Raw genomic sequence first — 14,190 nt, 5'->3', positions numbered from 1 at the left:
TTAACCTGGTCGTTAGGGAGTGAAACAGTGAGAATTAGGCTGAGCTGTCTGCGGCACGCCAAATTCAGCCCTACCTGCACTGGCAAAGTCACACCAGCAAGTCCACTGCCCTCCTTTAGAACAGCAGTGTGAAAGAGGAACGGCTGTGCCCTTGCACAAGCTCCACGGGATAACTCCTCATCTTCTTCAGTCCTGACGCAGCCAGAATAGTGTTTCCTTAGGCAGCACTACCCCAAACATATTTAATCATGAAACACCCCAATGCTGCTGTCTGTGGGGCAGCCGGCAGGATGAGCCCCATGAGTCTCCAAGAGCAGCTAGCACCAGCCCCTTCGGAGAAGGGTGCGGAGCACCCGATGCAAACCTGGCTTCACCCGCTCCCTGCACAGTCTTTCTTCCTAGTCCCTCGAGACTAGCTGAAGTCTTGGAGGCTTCAGCCTTTCCAAAAGTTTTGGAGATTTTCTTCGAAGACCTATTATAATATTCTAGTTGTTCCAGTCATTTGTGCAATTATTTATTGCTTTCTGGAGCACAGCATGCTTTAAGCTTCAAATGTACCCTGTAGGCAGGGGCTCCACAGGACCCTTCCCCTGCACTGAAAGGAAAATACCTTCACTTTCAAATTAGCTCTCTTTCAATTTAACTGAATCCATCTCCCAGATAAATTACAAACTGTAGCACTGTAATTTACCAGAATTAACATTGCAAATGATGCAGAGGACATGGATTTTCTAATCTTGGCCAGCACTGAGTATTCTATGGCTTACTGCTCTGTTTTAGGGCAAGCACAAAGCTGCCTGGATGTTGGAAAGAGCTGGATGAGCCAGGATGCACAGCACCAGGGGCTGCAGCACCCAGAGGCACCCTTCCGAAACACAGCACCTCCCAAGGCCCAGGTAGCACCCTCAGCTGAAACAAATTAAACCCAGATTTAATTGTTTCAGGAGCAAGCTACAGGACTTTACGATTTTGTGACTCTCCTCTTACAAAGGGTATTGCTGCTCCTCTCTGTCATGGTACAAACGCAGAGATCCAAATAGAGCCAGGGATGGAAGAAAAGAGGAGAAACATCACCTCCATGTCAGCAGTAACTCAGTGCCTCAACTGGCATCTTAGAAAAAAATGGTGTCCCAGTTTCTCCTCCCCAGCACGAAGCTCCCAGGGCAAACAGCAGCTCTCCGTGTTGGCCAGGGCAGGCTCAGATTTGGTTATATTTAGCACCACCGGTGAAACAAAGCACCAGCCACCTTCCCCAGCAGCTTGCCTGGGAATTACCCGTGCTGGTATCACCGGGTGCAGCCTGTGCTTCCTCCTGCTCAGGCAAAGGGGATGCGAACCTGAGGCCTTCATTACCTAATTATAAAGAAAGTGTTAGAAAACTCGCGGTTCATGTGCAGCAGGGGATCAGGAAATCTGATAAACAGTCAAGAACTGGAGCTGCCCTGTTTTCTGAATAGGTGGAAATGCCAAATAAACAAAACAAAAGCCTTTAAAGTGGTCTCTAAGAATGCCTTGTCTATCACTCTACTAAACGCCCGCATTCAAAAGCCACCCTAAGCCTTCATGGTAATGCAGGAGTTGCTAGAAAGAGCATTACTGTCAGCTTCAGGAGGTACAAAACCACAACGGTTATTTTTATTGCTCTTTGCGAAGTCTGTAGAGTAGTCATACACAAACCTGCACTTGTGACATAACCTGGCACCCACCAGCACAAAGCCAGCAGCATCTGCCCATGCACCCTCAGCAAACAGACTGGAAATGCACTACAGCAGAGTTGAGTTGCTCTCGTCTTCCAGAACACTCTATTTATTTTGTACAAGACACTCCAAAACCTTCTTCCAATGTGTTTGATAACAGGAGTCCCAATGTGCTGACCATGGCCCAGAGGATGCTGGCAGGTTCTCGATGTAGCAGGATCCCAGCTGTGCTGGCTTCAAAGACTCACTGGTGCAATGTTATATTTACAGTCAGGGCTGCAGTTAAGCAAAACAGATTTCATTTTCAGATTCCCAAACAGTCGCTAAATTAATAATGTTTTCAAGAGACAAAACTTTTAAAATATCCTTTTAAATAGGAGGAAACTCAGGAAATGGCTAATGCAGCTACGTTCTCCAAGAAACAGATCACAGACAACACATGCCTTGGAAATAGTAAGATGATCCCAGTTAAACAGTTCCCAATCCTTTTTGGACCAGATTACTCTTCGTCTGCCATATATTATGATTTTCACTAGAAACAGCTTCTAAGCTAAAGGAAATCAAATGCATGCATTTCTGAAATGGTGCACAAACAGATCACTGCTGTTTTCTTTTCTATGCTTTATCCTTTTTCCCCACCAAACATCAAAAAGAATGACTCGTTTGCATGCAGTTTAGTCGTTGCCCACGAGATGTCTCCATGTGCGGCAGAGAGGTCCCAGAAGATTGGTCCTGGTAAGCAGAGGAGACAAACATGGAACTCAAGTTGTGTGAAACGTGGTCCAGTTCCTCCATTATTTTCTTTAATAAATGCTCAGTTCATGGCTTTAGCACAAATCCGGAGCCTATGCATCATGACAAACAAAAAATTGCTTCCGTTTTTGGTTGTTGTTTTTTTTTTTTTAAATGACAAGCTTTTTATTCATGGTGAGGAACAAAGCAAGCAATAAACAGTCCTCAAAATAAACAACTCTCCTGAGAATGAAGCAAGACCTTCCTAATACTGAAGTCAACCAATAGCTGCAGAGAGCATTCCCACAGCTGGTGGAGAGCTGTGGATTTCAGCTCCAAAACCACATTTTATATCATCCTAAGTACAAGCGAGGATATGGAATATGTAAGCATTAAGTGTCTATCGTACCTGAATCAAGGATCTGAAGCGTCATACATTATACAGGCTGCATTTATTCAAGCACAGCACATCTCAAATGAGTTTTAACCGAGTCTATCCAAGACTGGACTGTGTACATGCTCATGAATTTGCAGATAAACAAACTGCAGATGTGATGATACGACATTCGCGCTAACTCTCAAATCCTACAGCCTTTACCATCCTTCTGCTAATGTCTGTGAACCGCATGGCTGTGACAGCATCTCTCTTGTTCCAGTGCCATGAGGGGGTTATTTTTAGCTCGTTAAAGGCAGTTCATCTCCTTCAAAACCAGGCAGTTATCCAAACAGCCTAAGGACAGACAGGCTGTACTGTATCTGTTGCTTTATGGGAAAAACCCTCATTCACAAAAACAAAGACCACGCAGAACCTGTACTATAGATAAACTTGTGTTCCTATTACTCTGCTGACTTGGCTTTCAAACACATCACACAGGAAGAGCAAAAATTGTAACTCTAGGCATTGTCTACACTGATATTTATGGTCAAGTCAAAAAGGTTATCTTCCACAAGACCAAGCAACAGGAGATCTTGTGGAGTCTGTTGGCTGCATCACATCTACAGGGAACTCTGTTCAGAGTACTGGCCTCTGAGTGAAACAGTTTTCACTGGGTTTGCCTTTAACACGGTGGCAGTAGCAAGTGGCCCAGAAGGGCTGGGAGCCAAGCACAGGGAAGGATGTGACTGCCGCTGGGAAACTCCTTCCTGACCTGAAGAACACATTCACATTAATGTCTCCTTGACAGGTGGATTTTAGAACATGTGAAAAACAGTAATTCAATGACACTGCCCCCCGGGGGCCTTTCACCACTCCTCCTCCTCCCCAAACTCATGAGATGTGTGCCCACACCTTCCCCAAGCCCTTACCACCATCAGCCCATCACTGAACATCCCCCCAGCAATAAGACAAATTGCAATTGCAATTTAATGTGATATGGCTTCTGGAAACAAGACAAGAAGAACAGCCACATTAGGTGAACAAGATTTGATCCCCAAATATTTTGTCATTTTCTTTTGTCCAAATTCCTAACTACATTTACTCTAAAAACTTGCATTTCCCCAGTTCTCTGGAGTCACTGTAGGACCCACTGTGTCTGCTTAGCTACAGCATGAGTGAAGGGCACTTCACAGGCACAGATACACAGATATGCTGGACAAGACTGAATCTCAGAAAGGTACAGTGCTGCCAGACTTTCAACAAACACAGCATTTATAACCGAGCAGCAGCTCCAAGCCATGCTAAGGTGTGGCTGGACCCTGCCCTCGCCTGCCCCTTCCAAGGGTGATCTGGCACGAGGCAGGATCTGCAAACACTGCCAGCCCTCACCGTGAAGAGGAAAGGAGTTATTAAACCTTTCTCCAGGACAAGGGCTGGACACAACTGAGCCTCACACCAGGCTCTTCATCCTCTCCTCCCAACCAAGTAAAGCATTTCCTTGCAAAGCAGATTTCTGCCAGCAAAAGCTCTTTCTTGCTTTTTTCCCAGCCATGCAGTGCTGTTTGAGGAGTGAGTCGTCTTTCAGCAATCTCGTTCAAGACAGCAGTGCCCTAATGGGAACCTACGCTCAAGTCCTCCAAGTAATGAGGGTCCCTCCCCATGCTCTGCACACATTTAGTTGTTGAGTTATGCTTCCTGTTCCTTCTCAGTGCTAATGTTTTCTCTGAAATTCTCTCCCAGTGTTTCCAGAAGAACTTTTGACCCCAAAAGTGTTTTTAAACTTATGGCATTGTTATCCTCTTCCTTATTACGCTTGCATGGCTACAGGTAATTATGTATGGATTCCCTGGTAAGACAGAAAGGCTCATAACAGAAAATAACTATGCAGTCCTATGGCTCAGATAAAAAATAAAAATGGGGAGGGAAGGGGGTTAAACAAATACATTTCTTTGTATTCACAAAACAGGTTTATTTACCCACTTTCAGCTAAATGTCTTGCAAAAAACACAAGTGGGTTTTGTCAGGGATAAGGAAACCAGGCTCATGCAAGAAACCTTTAACCGGAGACATCCTGTTTCTGTTACTTGTAGGAGGATCAAGACCTTGCTGGGTCACGGTCACCTCCGCATGCAATGTGCCCACAGTTCACGTGAAGGTACACATCAAGTACTTCAAGTCAACGCAAAATGATTAAATATGAGCAAAAGGAGCAGAGGCTGACGCAGCTGGGGATGCTGCCAGAGGCTGTGTCCCCCGGGCTTGCCTGCATGGTGAGCTTGGGCATGGGGAGGCAAATCCCCTCCCCTGCCAGCTCCCCCCCAGCAAGTAGGGCTAACAATGACCTCCTTCTCCAAATAAGAAATTTGACTTTTGTACAATTCTATTCTGCATGGAATAGACTCTGCTCAGGGTCCTGCCTCCAGCATCACGAGCAGCAGATACCCAGGGGAGAGCACAAGATTAAGTGAAGTACGAGGAACAGTCCCCGGCCTTCCCTTCCCACCTCTAGCAACAACAGAATCAAACCTCTCAAGGTAGACACCGTCTTCTTGTGTTTCATAACTTTTTTTGAATTTCAAGCCATTGATAGGAAGCTGGTCACTGAAGTATATAAATAAAGTACTCAGATCACCATACACTGAACAACATAGCGCTACCAGAAAAATAGGCAAACTTTTGAAGCCACTAAGAATGGCACATGCCTCTATCTGGGGTCCCAAAATGCCTCTAATTCATCAGACACTTTGCAAATTCTTGGCAGACCTGCTTTCTTTTTAGAGTTCATTTCCCAGGTTGCTCCACCAGCCAGCCATACAGTGACAGATTCAATTTCACTTCAGGAAAAGTGAATTAGAATTAAAAATAAATTGTCAAAGGCAAATACTATCATAGCACCCTATTTCCCTTGGACATAAATAGTATTTTAAAACAATACCAACGTCAACTGCACAAGGCAAAATATGGATTTGGCGGAAGAGTTTAAAATTCCCAAAGTGCCTCAGGACAATTTAGCACAACACGACTCTGTAGCCCAGTATTTTGTATCTGAAGCTAAGGAACATTTTGGCAAAACTAGCTCTGAAAGAAATGCACTTTAAGGATATTAACGTAATCCTTTTTCTGCCTGGAAGCACAAGTTTTATTAAAGTTAGAACTTTAAGGGTTGTTTCACGTTAAACATAAACAGGGCTTTATATAAGCAGACTGTGTAAAAACAGAGCTCCAATTAAATTGTATTATGGAATTTTTATTAATGAAACACAGCAAGGGGCTTTTCAAGTAAGGCTTACAAGTGATACTTCTCTTAAATTACAGTTTTCAAGTGTCACTAAACTCTTCTGCTGTGTCCTGGGGAAGCCAGCTAGCTCAGATTATGTTTCTGGCTGGAAACCCTGGAGCAGAACTTAAAGAGTTTTAAAGAACTTGCTCACAGGGAATATTTTTAACACCCAGCTCCTTAAAAAGATTTTTTTTTTTAAATTTATTTTTATTTTTTTTAGTTTTTCACAGAATTGTAGAGTAAGCCAGGTTGGCAGGAAGCTCTGCGGGTGCCTGGCCTAGCCCCCATCTCAAAGCAGAGACAACTTAGATCAGGTTCCTCAAGGCCTGGTCCAGCTGAGTTCTAAATAACTACAAGGATGATGATTTGAATAGACACATTAGTTCCAAGTAATTATTTTTTGTGCCTGGTTAAGCCTTCAAGCAATCAGGTGCTAAGGCATTAACAGCAAGTCCATCATGTCTATAAATTATGGTTCTGAATACCCAGCACTGAACTATATTCACAATGAAGTTAATGAAAGAAGACCTCAAACAACCCTAAGAGCTCCTGCAAGTTCCGTAGTATCTTCTACAGTTGCTCAGGAATTAGACATACACTGTGCTGGTCAGAAAAGGGACAGTGAAGCCTCTGCTGATACATCACTTTGAATTACTTGTTATTAGCAAAGCACCCAGCACCTGACAGCACCCCTTTAAGTATCTACAAAGCCCTGCACAGTAAACTAAAAAATCCATTAATCTCTTGTCAGAGGTGAGAAACTGCTGGTGAGAAATGTTAACTCCTGGCCAGAACTGAGTTAAGAATTGGTTTCACATCTAACAGGTCTGACACTTAAACTGAGACCACAGGCTCAGTTACCTGATTCGGACCTCAAGTACCACCCACCATGGAACTCTAAAACAACTATATTTGCACTAATTAAAAATGGTCCAGCTTAGTTCTTGCTTTAATCATCAGTCACACTGTCAACCCTTATCTACAGCATAAGTATAATGGAATATATGAGAGAAAGAGAAAACACATGAGTATCATCAAGAGAGTGGGACCAACAAAGAACAGTAGTTTCCAAAGCAATTTTGCAATAATTTATATGACTGTAAACATATATCTACTTTTTAATAAAATCATGTGATGCTTCATGTTCATACTGACCTTGAATTCAGTTTCTAAGCTTTGCTATGAAAAGTCCCCCCCACCTTGCCAGGTGGAAAAAAGTCACATGTATTTATCTTTTATGTACATTTACCTTCCTACGTCCTGCCTGGTGGCATTCAGGATTTGCACAGCCCAGTTCAGCTCAGGCTGCCCTAATCTCATGAGGATGCATCAGGCTGCAGGTAGAGCCAAGGGGTCTACACTGTACAGACTGTCCACCCCAGGCTGCAGAGAGCCCCGTCTGCACTCCCCAGGCTAAGACAGCAGTTACAAGGGGAATGCAAGGACATGTTCTGCTCTGGATTAGAAGAGGAAAGATTTCATGTGCAGCTCAAGCAAAAAAAGAAGAGGTCCTGAGAGTCACCAATAACTTATTACATTCCTCTCAATTACATCCCCTCCAACAACAACAACAAGATTAGTAGAAAGAGAAAAAAGAAGAAAAAAAAAATCTTGCTGCTATTCTTCTAATGTGTTTATTGTACTCAGATTTCTGTGATTTCCCCTCCATCCCCAGCAATGCATTACAAAAGCACAGAGCTGTTGCCATTAGGGGTGAGAGTGCCAACAGGCAGGCAAATCAAACTGGCTATCAATTAGGCTACCACCACTGCCCACTGCAGCGGCACTGGGACGGACATTGGGGCAGCCTCCCAACCCAGGTCCCTGCTGAAGGGCTCTGGGCAGGCTCATGTGGCTGGGTCTTCACACTAGTGTGCACCTCAAGCTCCCTCGAGCTTCCCCTAGCATTATGTTAATAGGGCAAGGAAACACCCGATAAAAAAGCCACCACTGAAAACCAGGCAGATCCTTGCTGGAAAGTCAGCAGCAAATCAAGTGACAAACAGCTCCTACCGATTGCTAAAATAGAGTCACTGGAACGCCCAGGAGATGAATCCTGAAGTCAGACATAATTAAGTTTTGACAAAACTGGGGTTTATGTTTAAGTGTTGCTGAGCCACAGCCTCACAAAAAATTACCAGAATTTTAAATATGATACATAGAAGAATTTGAAGTATTTTGATAGCCAAAAGAATGCTTAGGTGCCCACTCAAGTTAGCACACAAACACTACACCGTCATCAGCATGCTAAGCATCTCTGATTTATTTGTTTTTCCCTTCCTCCCCCCAAAAAGGCACCCTGTCACATCGAAGAGAAGACAGTACAGAAATAACAAAACTTGTCACAGTAAATAGGTGTGTGGGAGTGAGGACTGTTATAAGCAGAGACTCAAAGAAAGTCAGAGATAACAGGCAGGTATGAAGTCAACACCAGCTTCAGCTAGACTACAGCATAAGACTCATCCAAGGGAGTGGTCTTTTGCTCAGAAATGGGAAGTATAAGAATACAAAATAAAAACAAATCACTAAACCAGTATCACATCTGAGCCATCCAAAGGTTTAAGAGATTTATTAGAATTGCTGCAGAAAAGGGGGGGAAAAAGACAAGACGAGAAAATAAAAAACAATAAAAGCTTCAAGTGAATCCACCTGCTTTCCCTTTCTGGAAAACCAGCCTGCAAGCTCTTTAGAGTAGCAAACATCATTTTATTCTTTGTCTGTACAATACAACATAGGCCCAGAACAACGATGAAATTTCAGAGAGCTGCTACATTACAAATAAATAACAATAATCCACTTAATCTCTGCTTAATGCAGCCCTGAAGGGAATACAAGTGAGATTATCAACCAGCAGCATTTATTCAGCAGAACTTCAGTAATGGTTCACAGCCAGAAATTCATATCCCTCCCCCCAAATTTGTCTGTTGGCTTCAAAAGAGCAAATAAAAACTTGAAGACTTGGATCATAAACTGTTAAAGAAGTTTAGTTACAAAATGAGAGGAATGAAGAGCTTGTTAACACATAAGCACAGCGAGAGACTTTGCATCAGATCCAACAAAAGCAGTGGAAGTGGGTGGAAAACAATCCAAAGGCAGAGAGAAAAACAAAACCATGATTGCCACATAGCTTGGAGGACACGAGAGCTCCTGCTCCCTGTGCTGCTGCTTTGCTACAGCACAGTAGCAGAGATGGCAGATGCTGTGGTAGACACCATCCCCATTTCAACTTGTCACCCACGTCCCATGCACAGAAGGGCTGGATGGGATTGTCCCATCCTGGGGACCTGCTCCGTGTCAGGCTGTAGGAGAACGTGACAGATGCAAACTGGCATCAAGGGAGAGAGTAAAAACGTCACACCAAAGCCACACTTACAGCGACCAGTTTTTCAGGAGACACATTCACTCCTTTCACATCTTCTTCTTCTGGCTCTTCGTTTTCCTTATTGTCAGTGCAAGAGACAGAGTCTTGGACTGAGCAAGTGCTAAGCAAGTCTGGCAAACTGGTAGATGGATACTTCAGAAAATCCCCTTCAGCAGATTCCTACCAGAGAGACAACAAAATATGTTACATCACGTGCAGAAAACCACCAAAGTCATGGTGAAACTGTTCCATTTCACTTGCCCAGGTGAGAGCTCCCTGGCAATCCTCCCCTTGTTATGCACTCCCATGTGCTCAAACTTTAATGGTCCAGTTATAAAAAGCAGACCTGGTTTTAAAGTGCATATATAGTAAACACAGGCAAATACATGTCTAAAACATTCAGATATTGTAAAGGAGAATTTAAAATAAAGGCTTCCACAGCAGCCTGCTCCTCCCCACTTTGGGTTTATTAAATGTCACTGCAAGCAGACACAAGAGTTTACAGACCTCATTACTCATTTCATTGCATCCCAAATGACACTCTGTGCTCCTGCTCCCTCCCTGCGGATGTTCCCTTCACACATTTATCTATCTACATGCGTAAGAATAATACACAGACAACCCTACTTAGGAGAAAAAAAATGAACACTGATCCACCGATCCCCTACCAACTCACGTCCTGATGCTTCAGGATCTGTTTACAGTCTTTGGCACCTTTTCCAGGAGGCAAACACGTGCATCAGCTGAAAGCAGTGGCCAGACAGACTCTCATTTTATTGCTTTCAGAACAAATCCTGTGTTCAAGAGAGCTCACCACGCTAAACTGCAAGGCTGCTTTCCCATACCAACAAATAACGCCCAGAGGGAGCTGCTGGGGAACACTTCACCTATTTACACCTTTTCTGAGAGTGCCTGAGACACAGCACAGGCTGGATTCCCCACCGCTTGCCTTTCCAAGTCCTCCTCCCAGGGACATGAAAACGGTCCAAGCACACAGAGCATGGGCCAAACAGATTCACAGCCTGATCAGGAACATGAAGTTCTGTGCTGTAGGTTTATTCATAATGATTATTTTGATGCAGTCATCACATGAACAAGCAAATAATTTTAAAGAGAAATTTATGCAGTCTACTGCCTTATGTTTTGCCAGAAAGTCCAATTGTCTAAAGAAAATACAAAATGTACCTACTTCAGGTCAAAGCAGGTTGCTTCCAGAATAAACACCAGTCTAGTTAACACCAGGCTGTGTGCCTACAGAAGGTCTTCAATGAACTTCACTGTCTAACTGAAATACTAGAGAAGTTATAGGCTCTTGTTTTTGAATATGGTGGGATAGAGCCTCTTCTTGAAAAACATGAGCATAAAGCATCCCGAGAAGCCATAAAGGCATCCAGACGTTACACCCACAGAAACCTGCATCAGATTGCCTGAGGCAACCTAAAGATGAAGCTAAGAAAAGATTTACAAATACTGACACAGTGGCTTGCTGACACTTCTCGCTCCACCTGGGAATGTAGGTTTACAAGTGGTCCCTTTGGACCAAGATATGCCTGCCACTACCCCAAAGGCCCTGATGGTCCCCTCCTGCAGGCAGGTCCTTCTCTGAGATCCCAGGCACTTTCAGGACTGCCCACCAAATGCCTGCATCAACCCAGGCGGAGGAGCAGCAGGCTGTGGTCCAGGGAGGAGAGCAAATGGGGGTAGGCAGAATTTTCTTAAACAAAGGACAAAATATTGTGTAATACCCCCTGAACCTCTCCTGTGATTAAAGGAGAATGAAGAGCCCGACCGATAAATGAGTTCCACTCTCATTTCCCTGAAATTTCATGCTCCTTTATCTGCAAGAGCTCCACTCCAAGCTATTAACAAGGACAAAATAAGGAACTCAAGCCAAGAGATTATTGTCAAGAGACCTCAGGCACACAGATAGCACCAGAGATGAGAGCTACAGAGGCTGTGCAGGCAGGAAGCAGAAGAGGCTGAGGACAGCCTGCTTTATTTAGCATGTATTTTAAGAAAACGGTTTTGGCCAAAACTTGAGTAACATCTCCATGAATAAATACTGACTTATTTACATGCTGAAAAACAGCGACAATACAAGCAAATCACTAGACTGGTGTATATGCTGCTGATTTGCCACAGATTTATGGCAACTACCAATACATTTCCCATAGCTGTGCATTAAATTTAGGTAAGCAAACGTGCACATGTGATTCCCTACCAAAAATATGCCCTTTTCACGCAGCACTTGTACAAAGTCTTGTGAACATACATTCAGGAGACCATCAAGGAGAGGACTGTACCTTGCTAGCAACCACCAGTTGCACCAGGCCAGCAGCCGAGCGAAGGAGAGCCACAGCGTCCTGGTGGGAGAGCCCAACCAGCGACTGCCCGTTGATCATGAGGAGCTCGTCGCCCGCTGTCAGCCTGCCATCCCTGTGGAAACAGAGTGGGAACATGGAGCTGCAAGGCGGTCCTTCCCCGGTGCCGGGCTCTGGTGGCACACGGTGGGACACAGAGGCATGGACAACCGGTGACCTGGCTGACGCTAAGCTTGCATCAATCGGTGCAGTGTTAGTTACCCAAAGAAGTGGCTCAGAAAGGTGTGCCCAGGAAATCATTGTTATAACCAGAGACATTTCACCCTCTTTGCAGGGCTGATACCCCTCAAACTTTCTCTGTGACCCACCGGAGATGGTCAGGGAGCAGCAGTGTGCCCCATCTCCCCCCGTGCCAGGGAGCAGGGCCAGTGCTGGCAATAAGCACCTCGGATTGCACGACCCACACTCACCCACTGCCGATCCCATGGGAAAGGCCCGTTTTCCAAAAAGGGACTTGGGGAAAAAGCCTCACAAGCCATCAGGCTCCTTGGTTTACACCAAGCAAGTGTTTGATCTGTCTATAGTTTGGACTAAACATACTATAAGAAGCTTCAGTGACCAATCACAAAAATTAGTTTTTAAGATAAAAATGCCATATTCTCACCCTCACACAGCAGGAGGGCAAAACCCCTACACCTGTCTCATGAGTCTGGCTAACAGCGATGGCCATGGAAGCTCCATCACACCCACTTCTGCGAAGGCACCACCATTGTCTCACCTGTGCGCGGAGCCACCTTCCTCCACATGGGTGATGATGATGCTGTGAGGGGACCGCTTCGAACCTCTGCCTCCTGTTATCTGGATTCCCAGCCCGTCCGTCCCCTTCAGGATGTGCATCTTCCATATGCGGCAACCTTCTCGCTGAGAGAAAACGTGCAGAGAGTCCTTGAATTTGGATTTGGACACAGAGAGGGCTGGGAGGGTACAGCAGGGAGCTATTTAGCACCATCACCACACATCTGTATAGCTCAAGCTATACAGGTGTTTTTGCTGAGCTTTGCTGTGTTAGCTGTGGTCCAGGTGAAGGAGGCAGAAAGGAGGAGGCAGCACAGAGCAGGGTCAGCACGCAGAGGTTTCCTTGAAGGGCTGTTTGCAGTTTTTCTGAGACACACAGAGGTGCTGCTTTCAATCACCTGATCCTTCCTGAAGCAACCAGCAGCCTCAAACCCCTTCGCCAAAACTCAAGGATGAGCCGTGCAGGGCTGCAGAGGAGTAAGACATTGTTCAAGGGGGATCTTGAACACTGGGTAGCACAGCTGCTATTGTAGCAAGGACCAGACTGGCATCACACGGCAGATTTTCCCTCTCCGGAGGGGTTTGCAGAATTTGAGACACAGGAAAGAAAACAGCAGCTTCAAATTATCAGCTGCCAATCAAATATTTCTTACTGGACAGCTGTTGTACAGGCTGTAAATAATAAATTTGCACACCACAGAGAATAACTTTTCAGTATAAGCAAGGTAATAAGCGATGCTTAGGACACCTTTTTTTTTTTGTTTTTTGTTTTAATGAGTATAAATATTTATCCAAAAACTACTTTACAAACTCCAGAGCAGTATGAAATGCAAAACAAAAACTAGTTCTCATGACGACCAGTGACAGGACTGGGCACAAGGAAAGACATCGGCAGAGCAAAAAAAGGAAAGAAAAAAGCAAGCAAGCAAGACACGATTGCCAGGTATCTCAGAGAGAGGAAAAAACAGGGTAACAGAATTATGAGAAACCCTAGGAGGTTTTCAATCTTGCAAGACAGCAAAATGCACAATTTGGAGGCAATTTTTAGGCCATGTGTTGTAGTCACCGGGCACCACGTCAGCTATTTCTGACTGGGTCTGTTCTGCACACAAGTAACGTTCTCACAGTATGCAAACGCCTAAGTAGCAAAGATGATTAAAATTTCATCCCAAACTGTGAAGAGTATGTACAAATTGCCGCTTGTTTCAGAGAAGGGGAGCGGCTACATATATCGGCAAACACAAGGGTTGTGGCAGCAACCTGCAGATTTTAGGCCAACTTTGTTTATCAGAGTCTTTATGAAGTGAAGAAAATGTGTTTTTTCCCCTGATCACTGGGGCCCTACGCTGAAACTTTTAAATGCAATGCAAGATCAGTTTTTCAGATACAGGAACAAAGAGGTCAGTATCTATGCCAGTATCTTAAGAACAAAGTGAATAATAATAATAATGTTACACAAGCCCTAGACCACAGGTAGGAGAAACAGGAAAAACAAACCAGGTGTCTTAAGAGGTAACCCAAAAGTCTGAGCCTGAAAACATATACACCTGTGGATAATTTGTTAGCTTGGAAGTCATGCACATGGGCAATATCTCAACAGGTTTAACTGGGATTCTCAATGCATTGAT

At 44.4% G+C, this 14,190-nt stretch overlaps 1 protein-coding gene across 1 annotated transcript in view; it reads right to left on the bottom strand.

Moving 5' to 3' along the window:
- The window catches only part of LOC104627475 (PDZ domain-containing protein 2-like), a gene marked incomplete at both ends in the record, with an annotated part of 49,617 nt that overhangs the window by 23,629 nt on the left and 11,798 nt on the right, over positions 1 to 14,190 (bottom strand). The window contains 3 exons of the mRNA XM_010295754.1: positions 9,459 to 9,626; positions 11,750 to 11,882; positions 12,546 to 12,688. Coding sequence (XP_010294056.1) covers positions 9,459 to 9,626; positions 11,750 to 11,882; positions 12,546 to 12,688 — 444 coding nt within the window. The remainder of the gene's footprint in view (positions 1 to 9,458; positions 9,627 to 11,749; positions 11,883 to 12,545; positions 12,689 to 14,190) is intronic.

This window comes from Phaethon lepturus, unplaced genomic scaffold (genome assembly GCF_000687285.1).
Source record: "Phaethon lepturus isolate BGI_N335 unplaced genomic scaffold, ASM68728v1 scaffold4941, whole genome shotgun sequence".
Taxonomy (NCBI): Eukaryota; Metazoa; Chordata; class Aves; order Phaethontiformes; family Phaethontidae; genus Phaethon; species Phaethon lepturus.
This window is presented reverse-complemented; position numbering and strand designations above follow the sequence as displayed.